This window comes from Dioscorea cayenensis, chromosome 14 (genome assembly GCF_009730915.1).
Source record: "Dioscorea cayenensis subsp. rotundata cultivar TDr96_F1 chromosome 14, TDr96_F1_v2_PseudoChromosome.rev07_lg8_w22 25.fasta, whole genome shotgun sequence".
Lineage (NCBI taxonomy): Eukaryota > Viridiplantae > Streptophyta > Magnoliopsida > Dioscoreales > Dioscoreaceae > Dioscorea > Dioscorea cayenensis.
Window position 1 is genome coordinate 4,428,375 of NC_052484.1, and position 24,539 is coordinate 4,452,913.

Consider the following 24,539-nt stretch of genomic DNA (forward strand, 5'->3'; position numbering starts at 1 on the left):
GATACCATCCATGTTGCGGTAGAGGAACAAGTGGCAATGTTCTTACACATAGTCGGGCACCATGCAAAGAATAGGGCAATGAAAATCGATTTTGTTAGATCTGGTGCAACGGTGAGCAGATATTTTAATGATGTCCTCCAAGCTATCTGTAGCATCCGACATTTGTTTGTGAAACAACCGGGCACATCAATACATCCTGATATAGAATTCAACCCAAATTTTTATCCTTTTTTTAAGGTGTGATGTATTTCTATTCCATTAAATTCAAGTTAGTAAGTATTTTAGACTATCAACCTAATAAAGTTTTAGCTTCCAGGATTGCATTGGATTTGTTGATGGCACTCATATAGACGCAAGGTAAGTGCAGATCTAATGAGTAAATTTCGGGGCCGCAAGGGCATCACACAAAATGTTCTTGCCGCATGTGATTTGGACCTTAAATTTACATATGTTCTTGCTGGCTGGGAAGGTTCAGCAAATGACTACTTAGTTTTGAAAGATGCATTGTCACGACCATGACCATATGGACTGCATATACCTCCAGGTTTAATGATATAACAAATATTATATTTTTCGCATATATTTTTTTCTTAAGTGAACTCAATATCTTCAATATTTAATGCTAGGAAAATACTACCTTGTTGATGCCGGGTATACAACAACACATGGTTTCATATCTCCATACCGAAAAGTTAGATATCATTTACGAGAACAAGCAGGACGCAGACCCCAAAATGCAAAAGAGTTATTCAATCTTCGTCATTCTCAACTTAGAACAAGAATAGAAAGAGCATTCGGGATTTTAAAGAATCGATTTAGGATTTTAGACTCAAGGCCCTTCTATCCTTTCAAAACACAAGTAGATATTGTTCTTGGTTGTTGTGTGCTACATAATTTTGTAAGGGAGGTTGATCCGGATGACATAGTAGCACAAGAACAAATTCGAGATGAAGATGAAATACTCACACATGAAAGACCTAATGTATTAGGAGAACAACGTGAGCCACAAGCTCAATGGGTTGAACTTCGTGAGAAAATTAAAGATGACATGTGGCATGACTATGTGTCAAGTGGACTTGCTTTCGGGCCATCATTATGAAAACTCTTATGTGGATGTATCTTTTACGTTTTGTTTTGTTTTGTGTTGTAGTAAAATTATTTTGATAGTGAAACTTCATATTTGTATTAAATGGTTTGCTTATTTATGACTTGGTGGATGAATTTTTGTCATAATTTGGTAATAATGTCTATTTTAGTTATTATTGTAGGATGAACAATACTGAAGGTGCACAGGGTGAGAAGCGAAAAGGAACCCCAAACAAAAGATGGACAAAAGAAATGGATCATGTCTTGATACCATTACTTGCAGACATGGCAAGAAGTGGTTTAAAGGTTGACAAATCCTTCAAACGCCAAGCATTTGTCGAAGCAGCTAATATCGTGAATAGTAGGTTCCCTGCCGCTTGCATGGATGCCGATAATGTGGAGAATCACATGCGCACTTTAAAACAAAAATATCAAGACATTAAAAAACTTATGAATCTCAGTGGTGTTGGTTGGAATGACACAGAGAAGAAGTTGGTGTTAGAAGATGAGACTTATCGTACATACGTGGAGGTATACCTGTTTTGGTTATTTATTATGTTTGACATGATTATTAATATCAGTATTTACTTCATTATCTTGTATGTTACACAGGGACAACCAAAAGCCAAGGAGTATTTAAACAAGCCTATACCCTTTTTTGATGAGCTACGTTTGGTTGCTGGAGATGATCACGCTACTGGTGATTATGCATGGACCATCTTTGACCAATTTGGTGGCACGCCAGATGAGGATGAGATTGCACCTCCACCTATTACACCATTAGACGGTGAACCTATAGATACAGTACATCAAAGACATGAAGCACTAAGGTCTTCCACGAATAGGACCACTGCTATGGCTCCCCGCAGAACAAGGACCAATGGTGAAAATGGTTCAGGAGAAAACATTGGAGAAAAGATAGGTGAGTTGGCGGCATCAATAGATAGGACTAGAAAAAAGACATGGAAAGAAAAACTTACAGATGTGTTGTGGGACATAGAAGGTTATAGTGATGATGACATGGAAATGGTGTACAATAAGTTAATTGACAACAAAAAAGAGGCCGAGAACTTCTACTTGAGAAAGCCTTCTCTCCGGAAAAGATGGATAGATAATTTTATTGCTTCCATGAGAAACTCTAGCCCTTGAAGAGGTCATCACACTAGGTATGTATTTTTGGTTTCTAGGCATACAACAAAAAATTGTTTTATTTAAAACCTAAATACTTAATGAGTTCTTCATTGTCTTTGTCATGAATGCATAGGTTGTTCTTTGGAGTGGTGGATGGCATAAGTTGTTCTTTGAAGTGGTGGATGGCAAATTGTTTTGTTGAAGGAAGTGAATCTTGAATGAGACAATTACTATTTTGATTTATATTTGTAAGAATGTTGTATGGATTTTATGTTTGACATACATTGTCATGTTTTATTTTTGTATGGATTTGGATTATGTACTTGTGAGCTCAAAATATTTCATGCATTGTTGGTTGCATGTTTTTTTTGTATGGGTTTGGCTCATATTTGTTTTTGTTTGGTTGTCAAATTTCATGAGTTGTTACAGGATTGTTTTCTCCGTTATCATTATTTTTATGTTTGAGAATTTCATTACTTAGTTAAGCATTATAAATTATTATTTGTGATATGGTATATGTAGGTAACAAAAAAATGGGGATTGCGATCATTGTCTACTCTTGAAGGATATGGCCATATTTGGGGAAACAATGATTATTTGAAAAAAATAAATTCATATTAAAGTAAATAAAATTATAAATATTTGCACGAGAGAGAACATTATTACAATTTAATAAGTAATGTTTAACATCAAAATATATGAACGTATATAATTATTTAAACTTGTGGGTTTAAAAAAATTAAAAATAAAAATATAAAAACATAAAAAAATTCATTTACATTTAAAAAAATATTTGATTTTGTAAAAAAATATAAAAGCTCTGGTGATTTTTAATTATAAATTTATTATAATATACACTTCCCACACTTTCGTAGAAATGAGCATGTTGTGGAAGTCGTTTGGGGAAGTGACCTCACTTACACCGAAATGAACACAGGAAGTGAGAAACTTGTCACTTCATGGAAATGTCACTTTTTGCAAAATGAACACAGGAAGTGGTGGAAGTCATATCACTTCCCCCACTTCAGGGAAGTGACACTTCCCCACTTCCCCCACCTCAGCGGGGAAATGAACGCCCCCTGAGTGTTTAAATGATTAAATCACAGAAGATTCACCGTGATGGGAAGTGGGGTTGATGTGCTATTGGATTTTCAAATCTTAGTTATGTAATTATTGAGCTCGTCTCATTTGTATAAAAAAAAACTTTAAAAAATATTTAGAGGGACTGCAATGAAAATTGTTATTATTTATTTTAAAAAATCAATAGTGTTCGGCATGATATGTTTTGTAATTCTCGGGCGAGTTTTGTTTTTAAAAATAATTCTTAAAATAATTACAGAATACTATTGTACTATATATATATATAATTCTGCTACCAATTCCAGTGCTTCCATAAGGGATTTTTTCTGCATTAATCATACATGTTACCTGTAATAATTTTTTGTACTCAGTTTTAATCATGCGAAAGTAGAGTAAAATTTAGTTTATTTAAGACATAATATCACATCAATATATATATAAAGCATACATAAATAACCCAACATTTCACAATTCCACACGCCATATAAACATAAACAATCTTTAAATAGACAATAATAATGCCCTATAAAAGCATGCAGTAGCTACTAACAATTTTCAAAAACATAAATTAAATTAAATAATTCACCTATTCTGCAACTTTAGACCTAAAAAGAATTACACTTTTATTATTGTCAGAAGATGGCAAAAGCATGAAACTCTCATACTTGACATAATATGCAAACTATTTAAAATTTGATAAGTATCCAGCAGCATAAATTTACATCTTTGTCCCCAAAAAAAGAGTCAGGACTATAACCTAAGAAAACACATGGCATGAATGTAGCTAGACCTGTATAACATATTATCAGTCTCAAAGAGAAATAAAGCTACTGGCTAAATTATCTAACCTTGTATAGTTGCTGCCAATGTTTAAGTTTACCGGCAATCTTGTCTTTCAATCTATAGCAATTATCAAAAAGCCGATAGAGACATACAAGAGGAAGACAGGATACAATGCCAAGGCCTTACGCCCTGGTGCAACGGCTGCACTCATGAATGGGTACGCAGCCCAGGAGCTCCATGCTAATGTTATCGCCACCACAATGATCTTGAGTATTACGTTGTCTTTGAGCATGCAGATGAGAGCTCCAACATCCAGTGGGAATAAACAGTACCCAAGGAGACTTAGACTCTGAAAGAAGATGATGTGCCCACCCTACAACAGGAGTGATGTACAAGATTTTTAATGATATATCAAATAATATAATGAATAAGATTTTATGAGCAATAGATGCTTACCAATAGTAAAACATTCAATGTGAGAATTATAGCACCAGCTGCAAGGACAGCAAATGCGACTGCAAAGACTTCAGACTGCCAAGATGAAGGAAGGGATGCAGTTACTTCTTAGTTGCTACAATGGGAAAAAGTACAGGAATAAACAGAAAAGCAGCTTCCAATTTTGTGTACATAACTATGGCATCTAGATCAATAAATGGATTGTCCAGTTGTAAAGAAATTAAACTGATTTGTCATCGTGTGTTAGTTTTGCAGGAGATGGTCTGGTTCTTGATGCTCAATTCGTCAATTCTCTTCACCTAGAAACTTTCATATACTAAGTGCTTAGGTTGATTTCACACCCACTGCATAAGTTTCTCTACTGGAAATTTGACATCCACGATTCAGTGACCGGTCACCCATTGCCAAAAATTATACAAGTGAAAGCCATCTGAATAAGCCTTCATTACATCCAATATTCAATGGGGCCTCTAAAAGATTCCCAGGAGATACTAACAGTATCAGTGATACATCCCAAAAGTATAAACATCAAAACAAAAAAATGCCTTCAGGGAAAAATACCCATAATAAAATGCCCCAAAGATGTTGGTTCAGGCAGTAGTTGCTTCAGTGGAAATAAAGGGACAAAACTGTGGTATAATAATAATTTTTTTAATGTTTGTACAGTGTACACACACATAAACTTGAGAGAACTACATTCTATTTTAGGAGAATAATAAAAATTTTATTACCTCTTAACCAACATGATACCTTAAGTGAATGAAAAAGCTGAAGAACCACTTTTTGATGAAAATATTCATGTCACTACGTTGGAGGTATAACACATCCTTAGCTTCAATGTCACGAAATTCAAAATATTTTAAAGAAATCAGAAGTTACTAAGCACATACAATTCACCACTCCTAAAATAGCCAGGTTGGCATTCAAGAATTCCCTCTCTCATAATCTCGAAAAACAAACTTATTCTAGAGTAGACCATAATGAATCAAGCTTCAAAGATACAGCACTCCACAACCAAATCTACCCATAGTCTTCACCAACACTTACATCCCTTCCCATGAACAATTGCGTAAACCCTAAAGCATTGAAAAAATATCCCAAGATCAATCACACGAGAATATACAAGATACATAAATGGTGAAATATTTACCACTTGATCCCCAAGTAGACTACCCACTTGTATAAAGGGAAAACCTAATTTTGCTAAGTGAAGGGCTTTTCAAGATAAAGTATAAATGCTATTATGGATTGCACACAAATTAAGCAAAATTCTTTTTATATTCTAAACAAAACGCCTTTCTCCCTGAAAGGGCACATAACTACTAGGCTGAAAACTTATTCAACTATAATATAGAACACTGGAATTTGGCAAACCAAGTAACACAATTACAATATCTAGGTCAATATTCTCAACACGGGCCATATACTCTGATTTACTTGGCATTTGTTTGGAATACATGGGCCTAATTGGACGTGTCCCACCTTTATCATTCCACATGGCAAACATAATGTCCATTCTCTAAAATTAGAACCCATAATTAATTAAATAGAAGTGATTAGACAGCTTGTTGTTAAACATATTCTTCCATTTCCATATATTATCACTCTATCCCATCCCATTCCTCTGACCAAAAAAAAACAAAGAATCCCTGGAAAACATGGGAAAACAAAAAATAACTGAAAAACTATCACCTTTAAAAGGCTTCCTTATATAATACTCACAAAATTCAAGAAACTATAATAACAATAGGGTCAAACAACTGCAAGATGCTGTATGTCAGCCAGAAATATAAGTATCTATACTGTATGATCTAAAAGAAGTGAGCATCCAAATTAATTTGAACTTGATGCCTCAATATCACATGATTTGAATGATTAAACAGGCACATGACCGAAATATATATATATATATATATATAAACAATTAGCAACATGAATGATTTGATTGACTATAAACCTAAGTTTAAACTGAATTTCATAAGAAACAGGTCTATTAACTTACCATGGATCATGATCTTTGATAGCAACATTGAAAGTAAGCACGCATACAATATTGAAAGCAAAGGTAGCTATGTCACAAAGCAATTGAATAGAATGTCATTCATAAATTCCAATCACAAATTTGAAGGTAATTAATTAACGTACTAATATCCAAACTCTAGATGGTGATCTAGTCTTCAAAGCAATACCCTAAATTCAGTTCCAATATCAAAAAACATCTATTAAACAAAATTTACAGAACTAATTCTAATCACAGCCAATCTAGCATTGAAATTCTCCAACAAATCAAGGAATACAAGCACCAATCAGGATAACTTCAGTGCATGATAAATGAAGAGATTGACAAAAGGAAAGCACAATAAAATTGGAACTCACTTTCTTCACAGATGCAGACCAGGAAAGTGTGAGCCCTAAAAACACAATGAAAAAGAAGGGGCCCCAAAGATCCCAATCCCTCAGTGCCTTTCCGGGATCCTCACGATTAGGATTCGGGAACACAACAAGTTTCAAATTACTCACAATCCTCAACAGATCCCGTTTCACAGTGTCCCACACCGGCTCCGTAAGCGTATTGGACTGCGATCCAAACCCATCCGACGCAATCCCGCCACCGCCAGAGGTGGCGGAGGAGATCGGCGGTAGGGCAGGGGCGGTGGGGGGGCGGGGCGGAGGGGGCTTGTTGGGGAGATTGGAAGGATGAAGGGCGAAGAGGAGATTGGGATGGAGGCGCGAGGAGGACTCGGTGGGCGGGCAGGTAGGACAGGGGCGGCGTTGATCAGCGTCTCGATCTCGTCAATGTCCGACTGGGCAGACGAGTGGAGCGGGATCGTATCGCCATGAGACATAGTCGCCGGAAGCCGCCGGTGATCGGCGGCCGATCTAGGGTTTAGCGGAGAAGAAGAGAGAAGGGAGATGAGAGCTAGGGTTTGGAGCTGAGGAATGGGATGATGAGAACCTGGAAATTTGAGAAGAAAACGCTGAGAATGAGAAGACTGGACTATCTTCTTTGCATATACACCCTTAAAAAATGGATTAATTATGTTTACATAACTTTGACAATAAAAAATTACGTAATTTCTTTTTTTTTATTTTAAATGATTTTTTTTAACAAATAGATGATAAACTTGGAAATCAGAACGTGAATAAGAGTGAAATTAATATCTTTAACATATCTATTTAAAATAGATCTAGTGCTCATACACCGCGTGCTTTTTGGTTAGAGTGAAACAAAAACTTCTCTTTCGCTTCTTCATTCATCTGGAAAAAAAAATAAAATTTTACTCACTTTTTCAAATTAATATATTTTTACCAAATACTTAAAAATCAAATGAATTTACACCTGATTTAATAAATTTTCCCAACAAAATTGACAATAATTAACAAACAATTGCTATTTTTTTATATGAAACATAGACAAACCACAAAATGTGCATAAATATAAAATTAACTTCTCAACACATCCTTTGTCTTCATATGTTGATTTAATTCTTCACACCTTTGCCTTCACCCTGCGTGAGCCGATATTCAAATCAGTTTTTTGGCAAAACAAATACACCCAACACAAAAATTTGGCCATAGACCAAGAAATTGTTAGTAATAATTGCTTTTGAAACTTGACACTTTTATACTGGAATAGCTAGCAATGACAACTTCAATCTGAAATGCAATCCAATAGCAAAACATCAAAAGATCCACAAAGGGAAACAAAAAAGAACAATAATTATGAACAATAGGGTAGAATGATATAAAATCAAGCAAAAACAATCCATCCCACAAAATACAAATATTTAAGTACCAGTTAAAATATAACATCCCTTACTGAAAAGGGGAATAAATTATAAGCAGTGTCAAATTAAGTCTACCTCAAACCCCAAAAAATCTCCCTTCAGTTTACACAAGTCCGAAACACTGACAAAAACCAGTGAGTATTTGAAAAAATAATCAATGACATTCCGAAATCGAAAACAAAATAAGTCAGCTTTCATCCCTTATATCTACACAGACAACAACCAAAAATTTTCCACCTTTTTTCTTGTTTCATTGTTGTTCCTCGGCTCTCATCTAAAGAATAACATGAGTGGCCTCGGCGGAGGTTAGAGCACTCTTTATGTAAAGCCTGAATATGTTAAAAATGGAGTAACTCCATCTGGAGCTCAATCACAATCCAATCCACAAACTTCAAGAATAGGGCCGTCTGATTTGGCGATGAATGGGTTCACCCGAACCCATAGGAGTGAAAATATTGAAGCAAGAAGTATCGACCAAACAACAATGATCGTCGGGACCTTGTCTTGTTTCCCCATCAATCCTTTGAGGAATGGATAGAGATGAAGTATGACCCATACGGCAAAGAAGAGTTTGCCAAATAAGGGGCCCCATGACTCGTAACCGTTGTTGATGGCATTAGATACTCCGGCTATGACCCCAATGATGTTAAGTACAAGCAGTGTGATCGGAGGAATTAACAAGGATGTCCATTTGAATATGTAAAGCTCTGAGAAATCTCCATCATCACCGCCTTTAGATGTGACAGTGAAGTTGGTCTCCACTCCAGCAATAACCTTAAGCAGGCCTTGTAAAAGGGCGAAGAAATGAGATGAGACACCACCGATCACCCAGAATTGCTCGTTCCGCCACCAATCATCTATGCCTACATGGCCCCATTGCATCTCAAGAATGCCAGTTGCCGCAATAGATAAGAAGAGAGCCATGAATACTATGCTTGCATAGTTGCTGATCTGTAGAAGATATTTTATGATTTTAGAAATTTAGACTACAGTGACTGAAGATTTGAAGCAAATATGAGCTGGAAATTATGTAACGAGAAAAACTCACTGAATTTATACTACAATGATTGGGAAGTTTTCTTTCATAACTCAGAAAATTCATGACAAGATGTTCACATTTGTTAAATGCAGTATGAAAAAACAAAATTATCTAGTTTTCCTCTTCCCTGCTGTTTGGGACTCATTAATTCCAAGACAGTAAAATCTAGATTCCTAATTAATCCTAAGAACACAAAGCACCCAAACAAATTTCTTTTCTGCTCTACATTGTGTCTCAGACAATGTCTACCTTTTATTAGTCATTCAAGATAGAAGTCTGGTCATGAATTGTTTCCCTAAAGAACAAAAACATTCTATCAACATTTCACATTCATTAATTATTTGTGGGTTTTTCAATAACAACAGAATGTTATGACTTTGGTGATAAGCATTGAAGCATATGTTTTATGAAATTTTTCCATAGATCAGAGATCAATTCAAAAAAGATACGTTTGTGTACCTCTGGAATGATAAAGTTCCCAGTGAGCAGGCAGATTGCTGGCAAGGTGCAGTACACAATCAATGGAATAGACGTCCATGGATAGACGACTGAATTTATGTAGGAAAATCTCTCCAACCATTTCAAACCACCACCATATCCATACCAAATTGGGCAATGCTTGCTTAGAAAAATTTCAACAGATCCAAGAGCCCACCGTAAAACTTGATGAAGACGGTCTGACAGGTTGATTGGAGCAGATCCTTTGAACGCCGGTCTTCTGGGAATGCAGTAAACAGACCGCCAGCCATGGCAGTGCATCTTGAAGCCAGTCAATATATCCTCAGTGACAGACCCATAAATCCAACCAACCTGGTAAAACAAAAATTTTAAACAAAGAACACTTAAATAATTATCATATATATATATATATATATATATAGAGAGAGAGAGAGAGAGATATGTAATTTGCCAACCCACCTCTTTACCCCACTCGGTTTTATCTTCATAGCCACAGCTAATGACATGCATGGCTTCACCCAAGCATGAAGCAAAGCTAACACCCTGACCAAGTCCACCATTCTCCTGAAGAGTCGAAGCAACAAATACCGGTGATTGCCCAAATTTCTTCTCAAGCTTTTGCCTCGGCACAAATGATGACTCCTCAGTTTCACATCCTGCAAGCAAATTAAAGTGCCTTTAAAACAGGGCTCAGTTGACAGACCATTGATTTGCAAGACACAGGCATATGCCTCACCTTCATCAATTCTCTCAAGTGCATGCACTTGAGTAGATGCCTCTCGTTGCTTCGACTTCTTTCTCTTCTTCTTATCTTGCTTCAACTTTCCCTTCCTATTTTTCCTTTTACCTCCACAACACAAGCAACACCATTTCGGCCAACAGTTGCAAGTCTTTCCAGGCGGCTTCTCCTTGACAGGAGCATCAAAACCATATAGAGCTTGTCTCCTGAAAACGCATCCAGTGCCAACATAAATCGGCCCTTGTATCCCATCAAGACCTTTCATGTTGATCTGTATCAGAAAGAGCCAAAAATAAAAAAAAATAAAAACACCAAGACAATAAATTTATTGAACTAACAACAAAAAATGAGCATCAAAATTCAACAGGACAAGAAGCACTGGTACCGTACATCAAAGAAAACAACATTCCGATTTGAATATCTGTCGTGCAGATCAATTCCATCAAATCTCTGAGGAAACTGTACATAACAAACCTTTTTCCCTGAAATTGGATCCATCATAAAGCACATGGCTTCTCTAAGTGCTTTGCTGTTATTTATATAATGGTCACAATCAACATTAAGTATGTAGGGAGCATTTGATATAACTGCTGAGACCCTCACCTGCAAATAAAATTTAGTGAGCAATAACACAACACAAACCCAAATGAAGCAAAAGTCCATGATTTTTGACAACATAGTAAATCTTACCAGTGCATTCATGGCACCCGCTTTCTTGTGATGATTAAATCCTGGTCTTTTTTCTCGGGAAACATAAATAAGACGAGGCATGCGATAGCCATCCTCATCCAAGGTATCATTATGACCTAGAAAGACCTGAGATGGGATTGACATAATGAAGATTTAGGCAGTTAGAAAGGAATAAAGCACGCAATATTACACAGAATAATTCTAACATGATTGACCAAACATGGTTCATGTTTGTAGGATAATTGCAATCACATGCATCAGTTGGCAAATCTAAAAGTCCTAAACAGAATTATCTTCCCACAAGAGATTTACAAAATGATTTATTGCTTCTAATTCTATGGTAATTTTCTCAGAGCAACGTTGATAATAACTAATACATTTCATTGAATGCTAATCATCCTCATTGGCGGAATCAATCAAGAATGCAAGATTGCAACATTCTACCACATTCAAACTAGAGGAGATGAAACGATGAAGTGTGAAAGCATAATCAACATAAGCCCTTCAAGACTCCCTGGATGGTAAAACGAGGATACAGATACACTCACCTGAATCATTCCTGGATGGTCCCTGACATTATTTCCAGGCCATGGAGCTCCATCCTGCATTGTCCACCCTTCTTCTGGAACCTTCTGAGCCATGGCTACCAACGCATTAATCCGAACCTTAAATTGCTCATATTCCCTCTGCATGCAAGAGAAAAGTAAAGTCAGAAGTATTTAAACCTCTAATCAACAAGGATGGATAAAAGTTCGAAGACTGCACAATTATAATTTATAACTTTCTATCTTAAATCAATAACCTAGCATATAGAAATAAATATTTATTTCAAATCAAAAAATTATTCAATACAACAGCAGAATAAGATTTGTCCATGATCAAGAGCATCAGAAATATATTTTAAAAAAAAAAAGCACTGATCAGCAAAAGAAACCTTCATTGCACGTCGTTCTTTCACAAAGTCAGGATGAACTTTGTCTTTAAGATAGTCGATTTTCTGAGCAAAATACCATTCAGGAGCACGAGGCTCAATGTTGAACTTTTTGCAGAATGGGACCCACTTTTTAGCAAATACAGAAGTTTCAGAGAGTGCTTCAAATGTAAGCATAGCAGCACCATCATCTGAGACATAGCATGAAACTTTATTGACAGGATAATCCACTGCAAGAATGGATAAAACTGTATTTGCAGTGATCAGTGGAGGTTCTTTCATAGGATCAACTGTGCTAACGAATATATCAATATCCGCCAACTCAGAGGGCTTCCCATCTTTCTCATACCTGGTCAAGAATTTATCACAAAGATGGTAAGGTACAAATACTTCATTAATAAAAAGAGCAAACAATAGTGCAGTTTAATGAGACAAACGGTACCTCAATGACAAACGGTCCAAGTAAGTTTCTCGCTCTATTGGGTACCATTTTGGGAATTGATCCAAAACCCATGATATAGCAAACCATATTTCACATATAACTGATGTCAGCCACAAACCATAAGCATCTGGAACCGGATGTAAAATTCTATAGTGGAAAAAGAAGCCAAGCACCACGAGCCTAAGTATGATTATTATCCGATAAGGATTTATCTGATTGGAAGAAATGGGTAGCTTCCTTGATAGTGGCTGCCTGCTCTCGTCCGTCCTACATAATGTAATGCAATAAATTGTCAGCTGAACATGAAGAATTTTACAAATCTCAACGTGACAATAACTTAGAAACGGGCATGCATGGTTATGGCATTGAACAACCTGCAAATTAGCATTCAATTTAAAAGGTACTGAAAAGTTTGCGGAAACACCATCCATTTGTCACAGTCCACCACAGGAAAAAGAGAAACACATAATTTGCCATCTAGGCCTAAATGCAACACAATGGGATGATAATGAAGAATTTGGCACAAAAAATACAAAAAGGAATGATTCCATAAGGAGAGGCAAAGAAAGTTCATAATTGTAAACTTGAAATTAACGCTCCAGAGATAGCACCCAAAGCAATAAGTAGTTTGTAAACAAGAAAGGCAAGTCAACCATTTGAAGGCAAACCAGCAGTAAGAATGTTTCGCTTATGAATTTCATGGTTGAAACTCACACATCCAAGAACAATAATATTAAAAAAAAAAATCCATTGTTAGGACAATTTCTAGACAAGGAGCAAAGGAAAGGAAAGTGAGGATCAAAAATCATCTTCGAGATACAGATTATAAAACCCAGGAGATATAAACATTATCCGAAGGCAAATATAAGTGAAACATGTATTGCAACTTAAAAATGAAGTGTGTAAAATAATTCACAGAAAGGCCAACTCCAAAGATGAATTTCTAAGAACTATATGATTATTTATCTAGATTAAATTTAACAAGGTTAAAACACACCCTGTTCCATCACAAATGCAGATGCCACAAAGACACAAAATCAAACATATTTCAAGTGAGCAAAAGAGAAAGGAATAGGTAACTCACATTGGCAGATCAGAATCATCAGGCCCATCTCCACTTGGACCAACACCATATCCATTTTCAAGTTGAGCCTTTTGAACATCATCAAGCTGTTTTTTCTTCCACTCAGCAATACGATCCTTCCATGCCACGGTGCCATAGCCATATACTGCTATGTCCTTGTCAGGGTTTATCGCTCTAGGTTGTACTGCAAAAGTAAGAAAATCAAGAGAAAATGATTAAAAAGGCATAAACCTACTATAGGACAAAAGTAAGAAAATCAAACCACCGCCTGTCAATGAAGACATGTGCCTTAGCAAGCAAAGGGCAATTACACAACCAAATGCATCAACTTACAGGAAAAAGATGAGCCCTGAGGAGACACTGAATGAGACTTCCCTCCAAAACCAACATATGCAGGGACGACGAGAGCATGGTGATCAGGAGATATACCATCAACCTAAACAAAAGCAACTAGTATTAACATGGGAAGGAAAAGGGAACCCAACATATGCCAGAAATATGTCCAGAGATTGGAAACACACCTCTTCACCATAGGTAAGGAGAGGAACATCTGGGTTGATACTGGAGCCAGGTTGCCATAGACTAGAAGTGGCAACACCAGACATGCTGAAAAAACCATATCCTTGACCAGAATGGGCAGTAATCTTGGCGTCAGATGATTCATGCCAATTAGGATTATTAAAGCTGAATTCTTTATCCAAATCATCAGCCGCATCTTCATCCTCATCACCCTCCACTCTAGGACTGCCTACAAACACACGTCTTCCACTATAAAATACAATTTGAGGCATTTATACAACATGACAACAATTTGTCAAGCAGCAGTGTTTTGCCAAAGAATCAAGAGTTGATAATAATAGAATCAAACCTTTGTGGCGCTTATATCGGGTCTTGCACTGTGGACAGGCTTGAGTGCCTTCTCTTCTCTCATACTCATAGCAAGTTCTGCACACTGGAAATGCACACTCATTGCAGGCCACAAACAACTCTTTCTCATTGGTTGTCTCATTGAATATTAGCTCAATAACATCATCACAGATCTGGCAATTCTGCAAAACCACCTCTTGCAAAGGCTTTGGCTACACAAATAAAAAATTCGCCAACAAAGAACAATTAGACATTTTAGGAGGTCCAGAATTCGCAACTGTATATTAAGACTGTGACAGGGAAGTCACACTATGAAAGAAAAAAGAGCAAAAACATGAATTAACAGGCGTCCTTATAATTTAATTACAATAAACAAAAACAAAAAAAAAAACAAGGATCACCAGAAAAAAACAAAACAAAAACAAAAAACCAGCATAATATCATAGTACCAATGCAAGAGACCAAAACTAGATAGAAATGGGATTCATCTGCTCAGATGAACATCATAAGATTTACCAAAACGATAAAAGGAAGTCCTTTTTAGCAACAGTACAGTGAAGCATGAATCAAATGAAAACAATATAGCATGCTAAAATACTTAAACCAAAAATTAATGTGCACATAAAATCAATCAATCCTTACCAAGAAAAACAACAAAATAGAACAATCTACGAATATATCATCTAAAGATAAAAAAAAAACCCCAAAATGCGCGCAAAAGGGGATACATCCAAAACAAAGGAACAAACAAAAATGAGTGAACTTGGAGCAAAAGCTTCAAGTTTGACCACAAAACCCCAAAAATCCTCAAATTTCACGGCGACAACGAAGCCAAAACCACCCAAAACCCAAATCACATCTCAAAAAACCAAGCAAAAAAATCAAAAATGGGTTTTTGATCACACTCACCCGGCCAAACTCATCCGCATTGATGACAACGAACTCATTCCGGTTCCTAGATCCAGCAACCAACCTCCCCCCAGTATTCATCGATCCAAACCTTAAAACCTCAAAACCCCACCTCAATCCCTTCAAAACCGATCAATTCCACCTTCATCCGCCTGGCAAGAGATCAAAGATCAAGAGAGAAGATCAACCGAGCTCTAATGGAGCCTAAACGAGCAATGGCTGGAGGAGCGTTACCGTGGATCGGCGACAAGAGAGGAGGGAAGCTCGAGGAGCAGTGCCAGATAAGTAAGGACTGACAGGAGAGCGCAGGGATTAAAAAAAATAAAATGAACCAATAAACAACGGACAAAAATAAATAAATAAATATTAAGAAATTGGAGGGGTAAAATGAAAAAAAAAAAGAAATAATAAAAAGAAAAAACGCGGAGAGAGAAAGATGTGATCGGACAAAAAAAAGAGTGATATATATAGAATCTAATATGTGAATTTGTGTCGTTGTAAGTGGGCCCACCACCAGCGGCAATTTATATATATATATTATATTTATTTGTTTGTTTGTTTTTATAAATTTATTTATTTATTGAGTTTCATCTGTTCATTAAATCATTAAATTAATTAATAAAAAATAAGTTTTTTGTAAAGGCATCGTACTTAAATATTTTCAGTTTTTATTCATTTGAGTATAATTTTATTAGAAGATGAATATAAGTAGTACATATATATATATATATAATGTGTTTTTAAAATAGAAGTTTACATATACAAGTTTGTAATGTGTATATTTATAAAATAAACTTCTATTTTAAAAACACATTATATATAACTTGTATATGAAAATATCTCCTTTTTTCGAATATATATATATATATATCTCCACGTATATATAAAATGAGGAATATTTCAATCTGTTTTTGCCCGATATTACTTTTTCAATTTTTTATATGTAAAAATAAATTGTGAATTTTTTTCTCAAATAAAAGAAAAAAATTGTTAAAAAAACATATATAGAGATGCATTGATGCTTCAATAACCAGTTAAGTTAAGAAATTATAATATAGATCAGACTAATATATTGACTAATAAAGATCTGTCACATATATTCAAAATAATATATTAAACACCATAACTCTACAGTGTAAAATATAACTTTTTTTACAATATGTATAATTAATACTAAAGAACAATCTTGTAGGAGTAAGGTTTTAAATCCTTACTCCACTCTTGCACACTTTATGATAAATTATTACTAGAATAAGTGGTTTTTGTACTCAAATATTTTTATATTTTATAAAAAAATCTTTAAATTTTAAAAGCAGTTTGTTTAAATTATATTGGTATTTATATTACACAAAATTTTCTATAAATTAAAAAAAATCATTTTTCATCTAAATTAAAACAACAAAATTTGTGTTAAGTAATTTCGTTATTTTCAGTGGTGCCAAGTAAAATAAAAATAAATAAATAAATAAAAGGACACTGAAGAGCGGGGGGCCCACATTAGTGTGTGCCAGCTGAAAGAAAGGAGGAAAGGGAGAGCTGGAAGGCAATGGAGTCCTCCCCAGAAGCAGCTTCCTCTCTAATCCCACTCATTCATTAACTATTTGGGTCCCACTTTTGGGATCCTCACTACCAAACCCTAACCCTAACCCTAAACCTAAACCTAATTATAACATAGGCCCCCTTACTGTTTGGAAACACGTCCAGATTCGCCTACTGCCAGCTCAGCGATGTCTAAATCCTTTTTTTTACATATAAACCCGTATAAAATTTGAAATTATGTATACTTCCACCGGTTCATGGCCCCCCGTTTGGAAAAAAATTTTCAAATTATTTGTTACTTGGGAAAATTGTATAAACAGTATTTTTAATTTTTAATTTTTTTTTTATTTAAAAAAAATATGTGGATCAATAAAAATAAAAATATCATATCATAAATAGAGTTGATTTTTCTTGATATTTCTTGTCTTGAATGAAGTTTTTACACGATTAAATATTGAAGGTTTTTTACCCTAAAAATTGGTCTAATTCTGTATATACCTCATAAAATATAAAAAAAAGTAAAAGAAATAATTTGTAAAATAAAAAAAAATTCCCTAATTCTATGATGTGCTTACATTTATTAAAAAAACAAAAATTACTAATGGTGTTAACTTTTTCATTTTTGACAGGATCAAAATCATCCATTTATATAAAAAATTTACCACATATTATAAAAAAACATGTTTTCGATTTTACTTATGTGAATTAACACTATTAACGGGTTGATGACGATTTTTCTTTTTTTACAAGTATAAAAAACTACTTATCATAGAATCTGGAAAAAAAAAAAACTATGTCTTTATCTTGCAAAATTTGAAAATCATATGGTTTTTTTTTATAATTTCCCAAAATCTTATTTATTTATAATAATTAAAATATAGTTATATTTAAATTTTTAAACTACACTTACAAAATTAATTTTGATTTAGATATAATGAATATAACTAGCTTAACGTTCTTAACAGTATATATCTAAAATGATTGACTTAATCATCGTTTAAAAATTTTAGGATTAGATTGATGAATATTTTATGATATTTCTGTAAACAAATTAATTTAATGATTATTAGAAATTTTTAAAGATAGACAAACAATTTCTTAGTTTATTTGTATAATATCCTTTAAATAAGATGTTTGTTTGGGGAAAAAAAATAAGATTAAACCCAAAAAACCACGCAAGAGCATGTATGTGTTAAAATATTAATTTTGTGAACCATTGGATAGCCGAATTGTATGATATCAAAGTATAAAGGTGGAGGTCATGAGTTCAAATTCCTCCCCTGCTAGACTGTTCACTGTACTATTCATGCACTGTTCAACCGGGATATTTGTATTGTTTATATACTGTACATCCGGCTTCTAATATTATTCAGTATTATTTATATTCATAAAAAACGGACACTTGTTGCCTATTATTTAAATATATATATATATATATATATTAACTTTGTGTTTATATACGTCCCTAGTTTTTCCTTGGCGTTTGTCACATTTTTATTTAAAAAATCTAAGATAGATACACAAGTGTTTTGGTCATTTAATATCAATAATACCCAGCATTATTTTTTTTATTGAGCGTATATAATTCATTGGAAGAATTTTCACCAGTGCACAAAATAAAATACACTTAAATATTTAATATTTGACGTAAAAATTTTAAATTTATGTATGAAAAGTTTTATATTGTAATTATTTATAAAAAAATAAATTTACATTTAGATTGCGGCTGCTTATACGAATTTTGTATTTATTTTAAAAACTCTTCTCATAAGTTGGTTAAATGTAGGGATACTTACATGGGGAAGGATTGATATGCACTTCATTTCTTTATCTATTGTTTTTAATAAAATGTGTTCAAATCAATTATTAGGGACATAGGTACATATGAAATTAATATTTTAATATACATATATTTTTATTTTATGTGAGCTAAAATTTCAATCTGGTTCCAAAATATGAACACCTTGAATAGTAAATTAGTGCTGGAAATCAAGAGGTTGTTGGTATTATATTTTTGATCTTATTGTAAAATTGGTAAAATATATGTGGCAAAATAAATGAATAAAATTTGAATATATGAAAAAATATCAATGGAAACATTGTCAAAATTCTCCAACTTTGATTTGACATATTTATGTAAAAATATATATTTTATTCAGACCTTCAAAATTTATGTGAATTAAAAATACTAGACATATCTTTTTTACATATTTTTATAATTTAAAAACAATTTTATAAAAAAATAAGAATTGACAACAATAATAATAATTTTTAATGATGTAAATCAAACATAACGTTGACGGTGTGTTTAGAAGAACTAAGGATGGATTTTGAGGCCTTAATCCTTTTTGTATATATATATATTTTGATATTTTAGTTGCAAAGGAGAAATAAAAAGGCAAAAACTATATATATATAAAGGAAAAAAAACAATCATTATAGTTTTGATTATCATTATCATTATATTAATATTAGCATAACTAATACATTATTACTAGCAATATTATTTTAATTCTTGAATATTTTCACCATGGAATATATTCAATTATATTTTTCCACAATAATTATTATTATACATAAAAGTAAAACATGTTGAAACAAAAATATATTTATTGTTCATTCAATCACAAAATTTAAATTTTTTTAATTTTAATCTGCATAATTTTGAAGATTAAAGGGAATTAAAAAGATTAATTCAACCCTTAATTCTGCATCCTATCACTCCTAAAAACTCTTTTTTTTTTTGACAAATAAACAATAAAAAGCATAGAGTGCATACTTCAACACGCCCCAAAACAAACACTCTAAGCAAGGGACTCAGTATCAATTGGCATCTTTTAAAAACTTTCGTATTCTTGTCCTTCTTTTATAATTATTTTTAAAAATTATATTATGTTAGAAATGACGTGGATGTATAATTTTTTTAAAGTTTTTTTTTTTGGGGGTTTCATACATATAAACATCTATGAAAATTTCCATTTTTGCATCAAGTTTTTTAATAATTGTATATAAATCTTTGAAATTGTTATCATTATTATTATTATTATTATTTACAATGCAGACAAATCACCCCTATCACATCTATTTTTTTATTAAAAAAAATTGTTACACCAGTGTCCTTGCAAATTTTTGAAGATTAAAGTGATTAATCCAACCCTTAATTGTTAATACAAAAACCCCTTAAAAACTTTTGAATTCTTGTCCCTCCCTTATATTTTTTAAAAATTATATTATGTTAGAAATGATGCAGATGTATAACTTTTTAAAATATTTTTTTTGGGGTTTTCTTGCATATAAACATCTATGAAAATTTTTATTTTTGCATCATATTTTTTTCATAATTGTATTATTTGTATATAAATCTTTAAAGTTGTTATTTGTTTGTTTATTTTTTTTATAATTTATAGAAACCCCTCCAAATACAATTTTTTTTATTCAAAGCTATTATTGTAGAATTTTGATTGGGTGAACTCAATTCCTTGGTAACTACCACGGAATCAAACCGGCTCATTCTTAATCATAGGTTTATTTTTTATTATATAATTTAGAAATAGATTGATAATTATCTTAAAAGATCCATATCTTTTACTTTATTAAATCGAGGTAATCCAACGTCAAATCATATCTTGGTTCTATAGTAAGTATCACGGAATCGATTTTGTGGGATTATGAGTTTTTTTAAATCAGTGTAATATTTAGACATATATTTAAAAAAAAAATATTTTTTATATTTTTTATATATTTTAAATAAAATGTTGGACTAAGTGCAAAGTGTTGAGTGATTGCTTCCACGCCATCCCAATTAAGATCCACACGTCACTAAACTCTTATGATGTTAATCAAGACAGATCTTTTGCATGCTTATCTAATTTTAGTTTGAATAATTTTACTTATTATTATTTTTTATTATTTTACATATTGCACTCTCAAAACTGTGATATTATTTATTAGCCATGCATGGATGTTTTAATCTTTTTATTTCACAAATTTTGTACCTAAACTTGTAAATAATATTGAAATTTTTTGTAATAATTTATTTTATTTTGGTTGAAACTTGTAATTAAGATTTATGAACCGATGAAAATGAACTCTTAATGTATCATTTGAAAAATAAACTAACTATTATTCAGATATTATATCTGTTGTTGTTTATTTATATTTGTTAAAAATATTTAGAAAAAATTATTTTTGTCTTTGGCTACAAATTTTTCCCAGTTTATTTTTATCAAAATTTCTTTTAAAAAAATTTGAAATATACCAACTAATTAATGAATGAAAATATGGAGGGGTAAATATGTAATTTAACACAAGAATAAAAACAAAATAAACGCAAATGCTTAATTAATTATATAATTTTGAATATATAGAAGCAATTTCCAAACAAACTTTTGACTCATTAAATCAAATGTTGGCTTGAAAATACCATCACATGATGTGTCTTTCATTCAGTGAATACTTTTTCCAAGCCTCTTTATTGTTGTTAAATATATGTTATTACTAATAAACTAATATTAAAAAGGCAAAATTCCCAAAAACCCCTAACTTTGCAATATGCACAAAAACACCGACTAATTTTGTGTATCCTTAAAAACACTTTCTTTTTAAACTTAATGATTTTTAAACAACCAAAGACTGTAACCGGTGTTAATAGAGTTACTTTTAAATTAAATGAACAAAATTACCCCTTGCATGGGAAGTTGTGGCAGTGCAATCATATTTCCGGTTTAAGAGGAAGTGGGGGTTATTTATTTTTTTTTTGGATAATCCCTAGAGACAACCATTACTGACGCCGGTTATACTTTTTCTATCTCTTCGCCTCTTCAGCTTTTCCATTTCCAAAGTTGTCTCTGCCTGGGCATCCTTGTGTCGAACAAGAACTTCGCTTTCCACAGTTGTCTCGAAGAAGAATTCCCGCTCAAGTATTTGGCGTTTAATCAGTTTGCAGTGTAAGGTATTGAGCTAAGGTGGACACCGTTGAAGAAGTTGTGTTTATAATTTTTTTTTATATATAAACGATTCTGTTAGAAAAAGAGATTTTTCGGTTTTATTTTGTGGTTCTGTTTTTATTGGATGATATTGAAGTCTACAGGGAGATTTATTGGCTGGGGTTTTGTTTTGGTTTTCATTTTTGTCTGTGTACACAATCAAAACAAATTTTTCGATTGTTATGATGTGTAATATTTACAATGAAGGTTTCCCCTTTACGTTGATATGGATGCAGTTTTAAAAATGAGGTTTCCATTTAAGTAATTGGATTTTATCTAAACATTTGTTTAAGAGTTATTTTTTCTGTTTAAAATGCGAGTTTATGTTTAAATATTTATGTTTTCGTTTAATAATATTTAGGTTACCGTTTAAAAAATTTACTTTCCGCTTAAATTTATCTAAATACTATTTAATGTATGGTTATTGTCTCAGGCTTGTGATTATGGTGGTCAACCTAATTAATGGGCGATACTACCTGACACCGGTAGTGGAGACTGTGGCTAAGTTGAAAGTTCACATGAGTGGACGACACTGCGAAATAATCCGAAGGACACTGTTTGCAGTATTCACCGAGATTGAAGCTGAGTTCCAAGAGAGGACCCTCCGTGATTCTTTGCTGAAGAGATATGATGACCGCACCAACAAATTCAGGATCGAGGGAAGCTTGGTAAGTTTCAGGCCCAAAGATGTGGCTCTCGTTTTTGGACTGCGTTGCAATAGAAACGCAGTCATATTTCAGAAGAAGAAGAAAGCAAGCTCCGCTTTTGAAAATAGATATTTTCCAAAACCTACAAGAGACATAGAGACTCCATTAAGAGACACTTGAGCAGCTTGTTCAGCAGAGGGGAGAAAAAGAAAAATTTGTCAAACTACTGCTGGTGTACCTTATGAGTACAATCCTCTTCCCAAACACGTCATGCTCGGTTCCGAACTGGATCATTGACTATGTCGATGATCTACCTGCCATGGGATGATATGCATAGGCGCAAGTAATGAACAAGCGGCTGATGGAGGATGTCCCAGCAGTGGCCGCTCGAGTGCAAGCGAGATGCGCCGGGAAGAAGACGAACACGGGGTACGTCAAAGGTTGCATGGTCGCACTGAACATCTGGTTTTATGAACTGACCGGCACCGGAAAAAAAGTGTGATTTGGCAAGACCCCGAGGATGTTGTGCTACGGTGAAAGTAGTGACCGGAAGCAAGCGTCGATAGAACCCATATTGCTATTACTTGAAGGAAAGGAGGTAATAAATCATGAGTCTCTTTTTAAATATCAAACGTTTATGTTTAAAAATATGATTTACTGTTTAAAATATTGGTTTTCTGTTTAACTATTTGGGATATCATTTAAAAGCCTATGTAAACTGTTTAAATAATTGAGTTAACTATTTAAAACAATTTGTTATTGTTTAAATTGAATGTTTTCGCTAACATTGTGTTGTTTAACTATGTTAGTTTCTTGAGCTGGTTGCGGCGAATGAGGATGAAGAAATCTTCGTTTGGGTCATCCGCTGGGGGTATTCTATTGCTCCCGAACCACTGGCGTGAAGGTAGGATAAGAGGCCATCCTCTTCAAGGCATCCTCGACGCTGTTAACCTAATGATAGTCCAACCCGCACGAATTCCTCAGCGCCGGAGGAGCCCTACCCAGCCAAAACACCCCCTCCCCCCGACAGCAACATCCCCTCCCTACCGAACTTGACCCGCCCGATGGCGACATGTCACTGGCGATGATGTCACTGAACATATACTGCAGGCGTGCCACGTACTGATGACCAAGTTCTCTCGGCTTGTTGCTCTGGTGAAGGCATTGGATGGACGAGCACAATTGAATGCGCCATCTATACAAACAAATGAATCACCCGTAAATGCCCGATATTGGAAGGACGGGCAGCTGAGGACGTGAGGTTTGATGCTATCGTCATGCCCGCGATTAACAAGATCGTTGACAGCATTGTCAATGAAATCTTTGTCTCGGTTGAATTGGCGGACGGCACCGCCGCATCGAAGGGAGAAACTCTCCCACAACCGTCAACAACAGCACCTGACGATGAACCGAAAGATTCCGCTGACGAGGAGCAAGGAAACGTCAGCGAAAAAACAACGACGACCAGTGCTACGGTTGACAGTATGGTCCTTGCCAACCAAAAATACAAGGAACTGCAGACGAACTTTCGACCGAAGAAGGAAAAGATACCCCGGACAGGGACGCCTCGATGTGTTCGAGTAGAAGTTATTAAAGATCTACCTGAATTGCATGATGGTTTCGTAAGTATCAAGTGTTTAAATATATATGATATCCTTTAACATTATGAGTTACCATTTAAATATGATAGTTTCCATTTAAATATTTACGTTACCGTTTAAATTTATAAGTTACCGCTTAAATTATTTTTTCTCCGTTTAACTTTATCTTTTACCGTTTAACCACAGGATTGTTGTATAGTTTCCTATACACGATGTTGGACAGGAAGGAAATGGTGACAGACGATGTGATGGGCACGTTCGTTTGCATAATCCAGAAATCTCT

The 24,539-nt window shown here is 33.9% G+C and overlaps 1 protein-coding gene and 1 pseudogene across 1 annotated transcript; both read right to left on the reverse strand.

The window, feature by feature from the left end:
- Nucleotides 1–3,962: 3,962 nt before the first annotated feature.
- On the reverse strand, nt 3,963–7,525 carry LOC120275695 (annotated as a pseudogene).
- A 780-nt stretch (nt 7,526–8,305) lies between these two features.
- Nucleotides 8,306–15,802, reverse strand: LOC120275694 (cellulose synthase A catalytic subunit 5 [UDP-forming]-like). The gene is made up of 14 exons (XM_039282365.1): nt 15,485–15,802; nt 14,577–14,787; nt 14,230–14,456; nt 14,042–14,144; nt 13,709–13,892; nt 12,625–12,891; nt 12,186–12,531; nt 11,800–11,937; nt 11,252–11,377; nt 10,952–11,164; nt 10,559–10,832; nt 10,282–10,478; nt 9,823–10,173; nt 8,306–9,275 (listed from the first exon to the last, which is right to left on the reverse strand). Exons 1-14 carry the CDS (start codon nt 15,563–15,565, stop codon nt 8,691–8,693), a joined length of 3,303 nt encoding a protein of 1,100 aa, XP_039138299.1. The 5' UTR covers nt 15,566–15,802; the 3' UTR covers nt 8,306–8,690.
- Between the last annotated feature and the right edge of the window lie 8,737 nt (nt 15,803–24,539).

Bases quoted from the DNA above. Each gene is read 5' to 3' on its own strand.
- LOC120275694 (XM_039282365.1), bottom strand. From the start codon at position 15,565: ATGAATACTGGGGGGAGGTTGGTTGCTGGATCTAGGAACCGGAATGAG. The intron at 14,457-14,576 runs GTTTGATTCTAT...GTGTGTTTGTAG, and splicing joins CCGATATAAGCGCCACAAAG to GCAGTCCTAGAGTGGAGGGT. The intron at 10,479-10,558 runs GTGAGGCATATG...ATTTGCTTGCAG, and splicing joins ACTTGAGAGAATTGATGAAG to GATGTGAAACTGAGGAGTCA.